General features: G+C 40.0%; 2 protein-coding genes across 2 annotated transcripts in view; both read right to left on the bottom strand.

Moving 5' to 3' along the window:
* BCHE (butyrylcholinesterase) overlaps positions 1-13,138 on the bottom strand; it is a 347,216-nt gene that overhangs the window by 160,344 nt on the left and 173,734 nt on the right. The window lies entirely within an intron of this gene.
* The window catches only part of SI (sucrase-isomaltase), a 75,374-nt gene that overhangs the window by 29,170 nt on the left and 33,066 nt on the right, over positions 1-13,138 (bottom strand). The window contains exons 3-13 of the mRNA XM_088523941.1: positions 12,469-12,545; positions 9,184-9,304; positions 8,997-9,106; positions 8,517-8,668; positions 5,405-5,576; positions 3,240-3,339; positions 2,764-2,876; positions 2,146-2,271; positions 1,338-1,469; positions 1,042-1,161; positions 61-174 (exon numbers count right to left, since the gene is read on the bottom strand). Of these exons, the coding sequence (XP_088380067.1) occupies positions 61-174; positions 1,042-1,161; positions 1,338-1,469; positions 2,146-2,271; positions 2,764-2,876; positions 3,240-3,339; positions 5,405-5,576; positions 8,517-8,668; positions 8,997-9,106; positions 9,184-9,304; positions 12,469-12,545 (1,337 nt within the window). The remainder of the gene's footprint in view (positions 1-60; positions 175-1,041; positions 1,162-1,337; positions 1,470-2,145; positions 2,272-2,763; positions 2,877-3,239; positions 3,340-5,404; positions 5,577-8,516; positions 8,669-8,996; positions 9,107-9,183; positions 9,305-12,468; positions 12,546-13,138) is intronic.

Here is a 13,138-nt window from a genome sequence, read left to right as displayed (position 1 = left end):
TATTTTTTTTTTTTTTTTTTTTTTTTTTTTTTAGAAAAACAGAAATCCTGTGTTACTTACAATCCAGATACCATCATAGGGCACCGTTTCGTAAAATAATCTGCATTCCTCCGCCCACCAGCTGGTGCAGTCAGGATTGGTGAAGTCTGGAAATACGGTTACTCCTGGCCACACCTGCAATATTCAAAGGAAAATATTTGATTAAGCTGCTAACTAGTTTGGCATGATTAATATCTACATGCTATTGCATTTTTCTTGGCTTCTACTTTTTTTTTAAAAAAAAAACAAATATATTTGAAATGAAGTCTATCAGAAACCAGCGGGGTTTATGCATGGACACAGACAATCTCATAACATTTCAACAATATCACTTCAGAAACCTTTATTCTCTGCTGGGTTTGTGCATACCTAATAAGGTATATTGACATTAATATCTTCTGCTAGAGGTGAAAAAAATACTCTAGCTTGTCAGGTGTATTTGAATGAAACCCTTTAAAAGTGTTTGGAGCTTAGAAACTCAGATTCTGAGCTTTTGCACAGTTTCAACTCAAGTTCTGTTTAGGGCAGTGTTAGTATAATGATTTGGAGAAAACTTTTGCATAATAAACTGCAATAACCTGTGCTCAAGAAGGCGACAGAAAGAACACCACTTCATTACTTGTGAAGTTTTCAGTTGCTTATAAGTCTAAATTAATTCTAAATTTTATGAATTACAATACTTCGCTTAATTCATAAGATACTATAGAGAATGTTTCAAAAGCATAAGGTGGAATTTGGCTCTTCAGTGACCACTGAAAATAAATAGGAGCTAGCTAACAAGCCTTGAGCCTTTGAAATAACAATTTTCCTTTTTTTCCAAAAAATCTCTAAGAAAAAGTGGAAATGTCCTATGCTATGTGAGCTTTTATTATTATTAGTTCTCAATTGAAAGAATATTAGTAAAAATATTCTGAAAATGATTTTTGACATCAGCTGCTCCTCCCATATTAAATCACAGCAGTGCCAAGAGCTAGAGTTTCATGGTCATAAAAATGGGGTTACCTCTCCAATTAGCGGCGTTACTCCATCTGATTCATTAATCCAAACCTTCTGGCTCTCTCCTCTGACATAGCTTCCATACGGGCTCCCATCCACAAGATCATCTGTGCTAATAGCAGGATCCTAAAAGCAGGGAAAACAAAAAGCAGAAAGAAACCATGCTATGCTTTACCAATAACTATCTAGAACTACCATGGGAGGCAATAAATGCAAAAACTGCGTAAAAATATGTAGACCATAATAATACATAATTATAATGACAGCATTTAAAATGGAAAAAGAAATAATAAAGAGCTTACCAAGATGAGAACATATTTTTGTCCATTGCCATGCATATAATTTGCAAAATCAGGTAGATCTCTAAAATTCACTTTGTCATAAGTGAAATCTTTCCTTTCCTCCATGTAGTCGATGTCGGTGTACTGAACATCCTGAAGGAAAAGGTAATTTAGCCTCAGCGTGGTAGGTGGTAGCTAAAGGATCTATGTGATGACTCCCCAGTTACAATTTTCTCCTAAGAATTTCCACTCATCCTGAAGGGAATTTATGGCTGCGACTCTACTTCCTTCCGGCAGAGAGTGTGCCAAAAGCATCATACATAAATGATGCACAACTCTGGTCGGTTGAGTTGCTCAACATCTAGAGCTAGTCCTTTAAAACATTTCTTTTTCTTCTTAAAGCTGGCTTAAAGTTAGTTTGAGGTTTGTTTTGTTTTCTTCATTTGAAGCTATTAGTCTAATTTAACTTGAAATCTAACTGCAAGGCTTCATTAAAAATTAAGAAGCAACCAACAGTTCCTTAATCCTCTTGTCCTCAGAACATCAACAAAAGATTAGGTAACAAATTAGAAAAAAGAAATGAGTATACTTGAAAAGGATTGCTGAAAAAAACATTGTGATAAAAGGGACAAAGCAAAGCTTCTGAGGTTGAGTGTCTCCCATGTTCTGTCAACAGGTCTACCTTTAAAATTCATAAAATCTTTCAACTGCAGATGCCTGCACACATTGAACAGACGTTCACTATCTTGGACTGATGTGGGAGACGTCCATGGAGAAGCAAAGCTCCCGAGATGCCTGCACAGCCCGTGCCCAGCCCGGTCGTGCTTACGTAGGGCAGGTCGATGGCGCGGTTCCTCCGCACCACGGCTTTGACCTCGTCCAAGGAGCCGTAGTTCCAGCGGCTGAGCTGGAAGCCCAGGGTCCAGTAGGCCGGCAGCAACGGCAGCCCCACCAGCTGCAGGGCAAGAGCAGATATTGGGGGATGCTGAAGCTACCTGAACATTACTATGCCCTCCTACATTTATTTTATGACTTTGTCCTCCTTCATTTGACCCATCCCTTAGGTGCAATACTGTTTATAAACTTACTTGCTTTCTGATATCACTAAAATGTCATCCAGCTGTGAGGAGTGCAAATGGGAACATCTTGGCTGCTTTTCTCCCATCTCCTATAACCTGTCCCCACCCTGTGATATTGCCATGAGGAGAAGAACTTGTCCTTGCATCCAGGTCAGATCCAGTGGGCAAGCACAAGCCCAGCTGACCACCTCCATGCCCCAGGCTGACTCCTGCCACCCACCCCCAGTCACACTGGGGACATGTCAAGAGTTATGCAAATAGTATGTTTTACCATCCATTAGTAAATAACGTATAAAGAGGGGAATAAAATAAGCACTTTGACAAATATGATGGAAAATTCTCAGTGTATTTCCCCTTGGGCACCATACCTGCAGGTATTCCTGCACCACTTGCTCCGGCGTGTCCCCCAACAAGACATAGAAATCAAGGATCCCTCCGATGGTTCGATAAGTCACCGCTGGGGCCGGCTGCACTACAAACTCTGCCGGACAAGAACGGCCACTAAATCTACCAGGACTCATGCTGAGAGTGACTGGAAGAACATTTGCTTAGGGAAAAATACAGTTCCTGAACACCCAAGGAAATGAAGCCATGACTTGCACTTGCAGTGGAGGGGAAGCACATTCAGATGACTCTAAAATCTCCACGTTTGCATTGGTCCCACAAAAAGAAGAGAATCACAAGAAACTCAAAGGCATATTCTTTTCTCAATAATTTTTCAAATGTCTTCAATAAGGGACACCCACATCAGCTCAGGCGCATTAGATCAGAGACTCAGCATAAATCATTTTAAAAGAAATCTAACTGCATTTTTTTGACTGGGTGGCAGGGGAAGCTTTCTTACCCATGGCATTGCTGTTCATTAAGAAGACACCAAAAGAGGCACCAGTGTTGTCTTCCAAGCACAGGAAGAAAGTTTGAACTCCATATAAGTTATTCATGTCCTAAAAATAAAATAAGTAAGTTAATTTAATAAATATCTGTGTATCTGTGTTCTAGGAGATTTCAAAAGATATCACAGACAACTTGAAGCTTCTCAAAATGCACCAGTCAACAGAATTGAGTACACTGACACTTTTCTATGCTTTGTTTTTCCACTTTCTGGCATTTTTCTCCTTTATATGAATGTTTGCCATTAAATCTCTATATTTCCAGAAATTTTTCAAAAGATAAGCAAATAGATATGATGGAATTTACAGTGGCTTTACATGTATTGCAATGCTATTTGTGGGTACTAAGTATGCACATCAGGTGAACAATATACCCTAAAAGGTGGTGCAAGATTTTACATCTAACCTACGTTATGATTAATCCTACAAGGCAATCACTTTTACATTTAATCTGTATAAATAGGAGAGAGCCTGGTTCCTTTTTTGGCTCATTTCTATTGTTTTCTCCTCATATTATTAGCAACAAAAACCTTATAAATGATAACAGCTGTTGTCATAGTTGCTTATTTTCCACAAAACTCAGAACAAATTAATGAGGAACTTAACCTTAGCTATTTGAAATTAGCCTAACTTAATTTTGTTCACTGTTAGTTTAACTTAATTAGTCTACATTCAATGAAGCCACTCAGATAAGAACCATCTTCAATTCTCCCTATGCTAATTATTAAAAAGAAGCGGTTTATAAGCTGAAAATTCAGTAGAGATGGGAAATCAAGGCGATGATTTCTAAATAGTGCTTGTTTATAGCGAGACAAATGTGTGCTAATTTAGATTTCAGTTCTGAAGACAAAACTGAGTTTCACAGCGTTTCACTGGTCCAAGTCGCACCCTGAGTTGCCATCTCTACAATTAGACTGGAAAGGTCATAATTACCTACCAAATTACCATGAAGCAATCAAATTTCCAAAGGGAGGGGGCAAATATATTTTCCAGTATCTCTACAGGGACCTTCCTCACCCATGGGCTAAGGGACAGGGAGATAATGGAGGCTCAAAGGAGAGCAAATCTCAGCAATCATTCCTGTAGGTACCTACTATCCAATTTTCACCATCTGGCCCCATTGGACTCCCTGCACCCATTGTTGCTGGGCCATATCTCAGCCCAACATGGCAATCCCTTTATGTGAAAAACTCCCACACTAAAAGTTTCCAGAGCAGAGGTGCTAATTTTGAATTATTAATTATAGACAGGGATCCGACTCATATAGCTTCTATTATAGCAAAATGTTTAAGATCTCTCTCAAAATAAAGCATAGGGACTGTTGCTTTATGAAACTAGGGCAATAGCGACAAATTGCAGCTATCAGAGGTTCACAAGCTGGTTTTAAATAAATCAGTTTAGTTTAACTTGTGTAAAAATGAAAGCAAATGCGTTATTAGTAAACATTCCTTCCCTCACAGTCTACATTGATTTCTCATTCCATAAAGTCTATACATATTGATTACACACCACCCAACGCATAGGGTGTTCAGTGCTCTTTTTCCATACAGTTCATCACCCTGCTCACATTGGAGCAACTTGGATCTAAACCTACACAAGTATCCGTGCACATGCAAGATTTCTCTCTTATAGGCATTGGAAAGAGGGTGCCCTGGAAATCATTTTTGAAGACGACAGCCATGAAGGCTCGAAACAAATACCTGCAGACAGTCATGTTTTATCTTGTAGGGAAGCAGATGTTAAGTGGAGTTGTGCTGTTATTTGTGGGACTACAGAGCTGTTATCTGCAAGTGCACGTTCTGCACGCAGCGATGCATTCAAACATGTTATTTATTTTGTGTGTCGGTGGGAACCGAAGACTCTCCTACATTAGTGTTTATCAAGTGATTTTCAACACTTTACATGAGCACAAGGAAGAAAAAAAAATATTTGTAAAAACCTATTCCTCAGGGAAACTTTCAACAGCAGCATCCAGCTTTTAGCAGGAACTTGAGGCGCCTGACAAGTCTTTGGGGAGAAACTCAATGATGTTACTTCTCAATGGATGTTATTAATGTGTCTACTGCGTAGCGTGTCTGGATTCCCAAACTAATGGGCAAGGGATGACAGGAGCCCTTACCCCGGAGGTGCCAATGTCCCTGCTGAACATGGGCCAGGTTTTCCAGTTGGTGTCATGTCGGTACTGCTTGTGCACGTGCTCGCCCACGCCGTAGATGTTGCTGCTGGGCAGTTTGATGGAGAGCTGCAAGTACTGGTCAGCATACTGCAGTGGCCCAATGGTGGTATTGAATCTGATCAAGAAATAATAATAATAATAATAATCAAGTATTTTAGCAATAATAACTCCTCATTGTTAGAGCAGAGTAGGGTCTTGATGGAGCTGGGTTGGGTGGAGGTTTAGGGTTGTCCCCATGACTGGCACCATAGCTGTGAAGATGGAAGATTTCCATGTGTGGAAAGGAATACAGAAATAATAGACTTTTCACCAGGTTTTTCAAGTCCATGGCAGCTCAATAGCCTCACGCTGGCCCTTCTCTCCCTGCTGCAGCAAACCAGGAGAGGAGGCAAGAGCCTCTTCGAGGATGGATTACAGCAATTATTTAATCCTTAACATGCCCAATCCCAGCTGATAGCTATCATATTTTACACGGGAAACCTTGCATAAATCAACTGCTAGGGTTTTTATCCTTAGGAACAGGAAGTTGGTGGTGTTGTCCTTTTTCAATATGTATTTTCCTAAACAGAGCAAGCTGGAGATCAATATTACTGATTTCCATTTCTTAGCAAAACATATAGTAAAAGCCAATTTTATTAATAAAACATCTTCTATTAATTTAACTTTGCACCCTTTTACCAATCCCTTTCTTCACTGAAAAATTCCTAATCTTCTGCCTGAGGATTAGGAGAACTTGCTATACTTAAAAATACTAATTTCCTTCCTTGTTTCTATGGGCAGGACTGGAGAGCTGGTGGGGATATTAGCACGGGAGCAGGTGGCCTCCTTAACTGGATCTCCAGCTGCAGAGGACCTTCACTTTTTTAGAAAACCCAAAATAGAAATAGGTTTGAAATATTTACTCTTTTTCCCCCTATGAAATTACAAATTAGAGAAAAAAAAGTTCCCATCCATCCAAACATTTAATGTCATTACTTTTGAACTTATCAGTGTTTGCTTTCCTCTGTATTTCTGAGATTTTTAGCATTCCCCATAGAGAAATGCATTAAAATTGACTCCTACCCAGAAGTGGTTTTATTTTCCCCTCAATCATCATTTTTTAAAATGAAACAGTCATAAATAGAATGCAATTATGAGTTAAACCAGATTTAAAGCTCAAAGCAATTGGAACGAAGCTGATCCTCAGATTTGAAAGTTATCTTCAGCTTTATTAAGCTAAAGGCTTATGGGGATCTAGAGAAACAGAGAGCCTTTCACCAAAAGCAGAGAAAATGACTGACTTGGAGTTGGCAAACAACTGCTACCTGGTACGTTTCAACGCCATGCACAGTCTCAAAGCAATGTGCTTTTGTCTACCTTCTTTGTGCATTTTTAATTGACCCCGTTTTACAATCTGTTTGGTATATTTGTGACAACCTAGAAGACATAATTTGTTGGTCCTGTAAAGGAGTCATATAACTTTCTCCTAACTTTACACAAACACACTGGCATTCATTTTAATGAGAATTTATCACTCTGAATGGATTACACTAACACAAATACTGATATAGTGCAGTATTATATACAACATATCTGTATGTCTCACTATAAATACATTATTACTAGGATAAGAGGTCCTTAAATGAAGCAAATATACAGTGTGTTATCAACTGCTAGAAAAAGCAAAAAAAGTCACAACAGCAGAGGAGGTAGGGCTTTCTAGAGTTATAATCCATTCATATTACCTCTTTTATATATATATATACATATATATATAAAGAAAAAAAAAAAAGAAGATTCAGGGGTTAAATCATCATCTGATTTATTTTTGCTCAGTTTTAATAGTTCCAAGGACTGTCTTGCCCATCTGTTCACAAAAAAAGCTAAGACTAGGTTTTTGGTGAGAAAAAAAGAAATCTATACTTTCTACAAAATTCTGAATTTTTAGTATTTTCTTTCATATGTTGGTAGTCATGGGTCTATCAGAGCACTAACATTTGGGGAAAGGTTCTAGGGTAACAAATGATGATGGGTGGGTGATGAAGTGGGTTCTACAGATGAAGTGGGCTCTATTGCTACTTGGATAATTAAGACTTTTAATTAATTGTAGTATTAATTAATTGCAATAAAATATTGATTCTCATTCATCCTTATGCAAGGGATCTCCCCTTTCTTTGGATGTTTTTCTTGTTGGGGAAGAGTGCTTATCCTGTGTAAATAAATTTATCAAGGATTTACACCTGAGGGCCTACAATTATCCCTACTTTTAACATTGGCTTGCGCTTAGATACTCAAAGTCACTACCAAGCATATCTGTATTTTTTTTTTTGCCTTTAAAGTAAGAAAATGCAACTTTTTTTTAAATCAAATTAAATAAATACCTAAGGACATTATAAGCAGTCTACCAGAGCCTCAGGTCAAACTGGTCCTATTGAACCAAATTGCTTATTCTCCCCTCCATCCACCTATTTAATCAGTCACAGACTGCTGAATAGCAAGTCCATCTATAGACTGAACTCCATAATTGCAAATCAATCATTACAGACTGTTTTAGGTAAATGATACTAATAACAGTGCAAAAGTAATTGCTAGTTAATTAAATGTGACAAGTTCATGTCAATCCCAGTCCTCCTAGCAGTGTGATGGGCAATCTTTCTTCGACTGATCGAGGAGCGTGTTACTTCCAACACTTCCCCCCTCCAAGCAAGTTGGAAAGCTGGGCAGTGAGGTGCAAAGCAGACATGCTCTGCTTATTTATCGGTAGGAAATGAAGGGGATGAAAACATTCAATAGGTTAGGATTCCGTGAATTGATTGAAGAAAGAAGCTGTGGAGATTTTCCCTGGCATTAAGAGGAAAGAGGACAAAGGTCCAATATGGTCAGACCTGAAATTAGCCACAGCAGATATTTTGAAGCCCTCAACAGAATCCTTTCAAAATGTTCACCTCTCAGAAGAGGCAGATTACGTGCCTCACGTACATGCTATCTTGGCCGTATATCACTTATGCTCAACATCAAAAATCAGAGAAAACAAATCATGCCAGTGTTATTCATCAAAAGCACCAAAGTTACTTACAGGACTTTCCCATTGCTCACTCTGGTCACCAGGATGCCAAAGGGATTGTGCTCAATGTCGACTCTGTACTTTAAGTTGGAGGCCGCAGATCCTTGGAAGGTTCCCACATGTTCATGGGGGACTTCAAATCTTTGTGCGTTAGGATCAGTGATCTGCACATATTAAAAATTAGAAATTAATGTCTAATTCTTATGTCTTCCAGCACGATCAGACATTTTTGATTTAGCAAAAAAGTTGTCAAAACATCATTAAGACAACAAGGGATCAAAGTCAACAAACGGTGGAATTAAGACTTTGTAAACCTATGCAGCCCCCTTGTTTATCCATCCAGAATACTTTCTTTATTATTTGAGCTGAGAGGATTTTTCCCATGGAGTGAGAGTTCCCATTATCTAGATTTTACACAATTGATTTCCCAAACCTTAAATATATATATACACACACAAAACAAAACAAAGCAACAACAACAACAAAAACAACCTTGAAGTGGAAGCGATTCTGTGTCTGATTCTCTCCCGTGAGGAGCACAGTGTTAATATCGTTGCCAAAGAGGGACGGTGCTGAGAGCCTTGTCAACGTAGCCTGGAACCCTTAGGGAAAAAGCCACCAGTTGCAGTGTTGGAGGGGACACCGGGTGCCGTGGGCCGGGAGCCGGGAATGCCCTTACCCGCCGCGGTTGTCTGCACGGATCCAGCCACTTGGTACCCATGGTTGGAAGAGAAGTAGCACCAGGGCACGCTGGTGTCACTCTGCGGGCTCCAACAGCAGCCACGTTGGGTGCAGAGGTCCTGGGGTGAGAAAGGAACAAATAAGAGCATCATACACAAATAATTCCCTCCGTTACAATAATCCAAATGTGCAAGAAGTGTGTTTTACCCCAGCACCCCTGTGTCATATCTGCAGTCACATTGACCCCTTCTGTGAAAAGTCTATCAATCAGGTGAGTGTGCTGGCACAGAATAAATAGAAAGTTGTTTTCTGGATTCAGAGTAGAAGTTTGCTTGTTGGTGCTGGGAAAAATAAGAATCTGGGACATTCGTTCTTTCTCAAAGCCACAAGATCCGCAAGTAAAAGGAACAATCTGACCAAGAGTCACCTAGCACAGAATGGATGGAAGTTTAATAGTAGGAAGTAAACTTTAATAATAGTTTAAAACATAATTTAAATAGTTCAGTAGTTATAAAATAATATTTTGCATATAGAAAAGCAAAGCAATAACTTCCTTCAATGTCATCATTGATTAGCTGGTATAATATTCATTTTAACCTGCTGTTGCCCTACCATAAAGGCTAAAAATACCTCCAAATAGCCTCGACCCAATATAAATCAATGTTTTTTTTTTTTTCTCTCCCCCAACTCTCCTCCAGTAATTAACTCTATTGTTTTAAACAGATACATCAGGGCAGCAGGACCAACCTTTACCCCACGTCTCAGCAGGCTGGTAAAGCAGAGTGCCTTTGGTTTGTGGTTAGAAATTAACTAACTGGTTCACACATTCTTTGCGTGGGCTTTACCTTTGCGGGTAAGATTTGGGTAATATATCACTTGTAAGTGTCCCTGCATCGTCACGTGCTGCAGAAATAACTCATGACCAGGGTCAAGGGGCAGCAGCAACGTAAGAGGCTCCAGCAGGAGCAAAGGGCCATCCCCATCCATGGGGGATCGCAGGTGCCAAGTCCACGTGCAGGTCTCCAGGACCTCAGTCTCCACCTGCCAACTCACAGGAGCTCTTGAAGTTTTTGCCAAGGATTTTGCCTTGTTCCATCTGTGATGGACCATTTTGGATGGAATTTTTTTTTTTTTTTTTTTTTTTTTTAAGATATATCGCAGGGTGTTACAGCTGGGGCTTTGGTGCTGATGGCAATCACTTCTGGAGCACACTGTGGAGGTGCCGCAGAATGGTTGGACAGGAGATACCAGTGACTTGTTTTTCTCTCAAACATCCACGGATCACATTGTGAAACACCTGTGCCCACTCCCTTCCCAGCTTCCACTATGAGAGATGTATTATAGCTTAAGATAAAGATTACAGCCTATAAGCTATCTAAGATAGCTTAAGAAGCACCCATTCCCTCTGCCTGAAGTTCTTTTGTTGCATTAATGCAAAGTCTTGCATAACTCAGCTCTTCATTCCCTTTCCTCCACATACTGGGGACTATCCTAACTGCAAGCCCATTGCCTCTTCCTAGACCAGCAATTAGCTAAATATCCCATGCAAAGTAAAACAGTTTGATCAACAGATAATACCCCAAAACCTAAGAGTTGGAGTATCCCGCTTCATAGGGACGCTTTTCCATTTTCCAGCTGTTTCTAATGAATGCTCCATGAACATTTTTCAACAGCAGTGATGTTTTTCCAGGAATCCCCATTTCCAGCAGCTTTGCAAGTCACCACAGTGTGGTTAAGCTCTTGGCAGAGGGACATACACATGTGGGGTGGGAGACCCTTCCCCGCTGAGGAAGGAGTAGAGTTCATCCCAAATGCACTGGAGAGCCACCATAAAAGCTATAATATAACATAAATAAAGATGAAAGCTGGCCACAGCCTCGGAGCTGTAACAGCAGCGTGACAGATGTCCATAAAGTCAACGAGAGAAAGCTGAAGTGTGATTAGGGATGGGGTTTATGGCAGCGTGCACAGTGAGATGACTCCCGGACCTTGACCACGGCACCCAGGGCTAGGACAGCAGCTCATTCGTGCACTTAACTGCAACATTCCCTTCATGCAAACCAGAGGCACCTGCGCCAGCAGAGCATTGCTGGAAAAAAAGAGGGGAAAAACCCTTCCAAGGTATTTTTATTGGCCTGTTCCTCCCGTCTAAGCCAAGTTTGCTACAGTTCGCCACAGTGGGGAAGAGTTAATAAATGCCTCCTTTCTTTCAGAGTTTCTACTTTTGGCAAACCTGCAAACAGCTAATAAATATTTATTTTCCTCCCATATTTCCACTCTCTGCAACCCTACTTATGAAAGCTCATTTTCTAGCTTATTTTAGGATGTTTTGGATGAAGGAAAAAAAAAGTCAAGCACTAACCGACCTACTAGAAAGGCTTAGGTAAATCATAATTTTCCCCAACTACTGTTTATCCTGCAAGTTTGCACTGCAAACCACTGCAGAAGAGTTATCTTCTTCCCTAAGCAGGTATCTGTTGTTTCCATAGCTCTGCCTCGGGCAGTATTAAAAATAAGCCTAAAGAAGGACAAGCAAAAGGTTTGCAGGAGAAAACATGCAAGGGAGTGAGTGGAAAAATGAGTGGGATCCTGGGCTAGAGCAGAGCTGCTGCTGCACAATCCACAGTGGGACAAAAAGCTTGGATACACTTAGAGGAACAAAAGCATGCCAAAATATCACATTTTTGAATAACTCTCGTGCTAGACACATGCAGGCCATTAATCTGTGATGTAAAGGGGAATGGGCAAGCAGTATTTCCTCCCACAGAGCAGTTTTTGCCCCAGATGGGTGATGCATGGCCACCCTTAAGCCATGTCTCCCTCCAGATCCTGGAGATGTGCAGGATGCACCTTACCAAGCTGCACAAGGCTTGCAAACATGCACCCAGACTCATTAAAGTACTCCTTATTATAAACATTAACACCTGGTGGCCCCACAAAGCCCCATTTCAGTAAAGTTATCAAAAATCTGCACTGAAGTTTTCAAAATGCTTGATTTGGTTCCCATTTATCTCAAGAGAGGTTTGAAGGGGTGGACTTTGGTGGGGACCCTGAACCTTTGATTACAAAGATTGCAAATGATTACAAGAGATGGAAAAAAAGGCAAACTCTTCTCAATGGGCTGAAATTGGTAATAATGGGCTATGCTTCCCTGTAAAGTATTCAGGCATTCAGAGATAAAAACAAACAAACTGATCTAGTAAAGACAAGTTAAGTTTTCATAATTAAATACAAGGCTTTATGGGATAATGCCTTTTTAGTTTCCTCTATAATGTTTCCAGACCTTTGTTGCTGTTCCTTCCGGGATGCAGTCAATCCTCTCTGCTGTTGCTATGCTTGGGCATTGCGGAGTAAATTCCTCTGGGGAAATAAATCCAGGGGTTATCATCAGTATTCCCAAATTATAGGAATATCTTAATTATCTTTTAAGTCAGCATCCATTTCTGCAGCCTGTTTCTCAGGATCTTGAAACCATGAAGCCACTAATACTAATTTAAACAAGCTCAAACTATTGCTGTTGGATTTCTCTTACCTTTAAAAGATTGCACATAACTAACCCCAATAAAGATAGTAGAGCTTCACTTTAAGCATATCAGTGATGCTTTTAATTTTATTTTTGAACATTGCAATAATCCAATTCTAAATAAGCCCTATAACTCAATTTACATTACTTTCTGCAAATTCTGTATGCCAAATGAAAATTGGAAAGTCTTTTTCTTTATTATATGGTATTGTGCTATTGCTCTTATAAGTGTCCCTCTTCCTGAAACATGATTCACCCACCAGTCTTTGCATTGGAGCACTGGATAAAAGCACCCAAAGGCCATCAAGATACTCCATTTTACTTCAGATTTGCAAGACCAAATTTAAGGTAACCTCCTGGCAGCTTCGGCTGACAAGGGGATGCCCGAGGGCTGTTTCTTCCAACGATGGGAGAACTACGATGTTTGAAA

Source organism: Tinamus guttatus, unplaced genomic scaffold (genome assembly GCF_059628265.1).
Source record: "Tinamus guttatus ecotype Peru unplaced genomic scaffold, ASM5962826v1 Tinamus_guttatus_pri_ptg000198l, whole genome shotgun sequence".
Taxonomy (NCBI): Eukaryota; Metazoa; Chordata; class Aves; order Tinamiformes; family Tinamidae; genus Tinamus; species Tinamus guttatus.
Note: the sequence above shows the minus strand (reverse complement) of the source record. Positions and strands in the feature narration are given on the sequence as shown.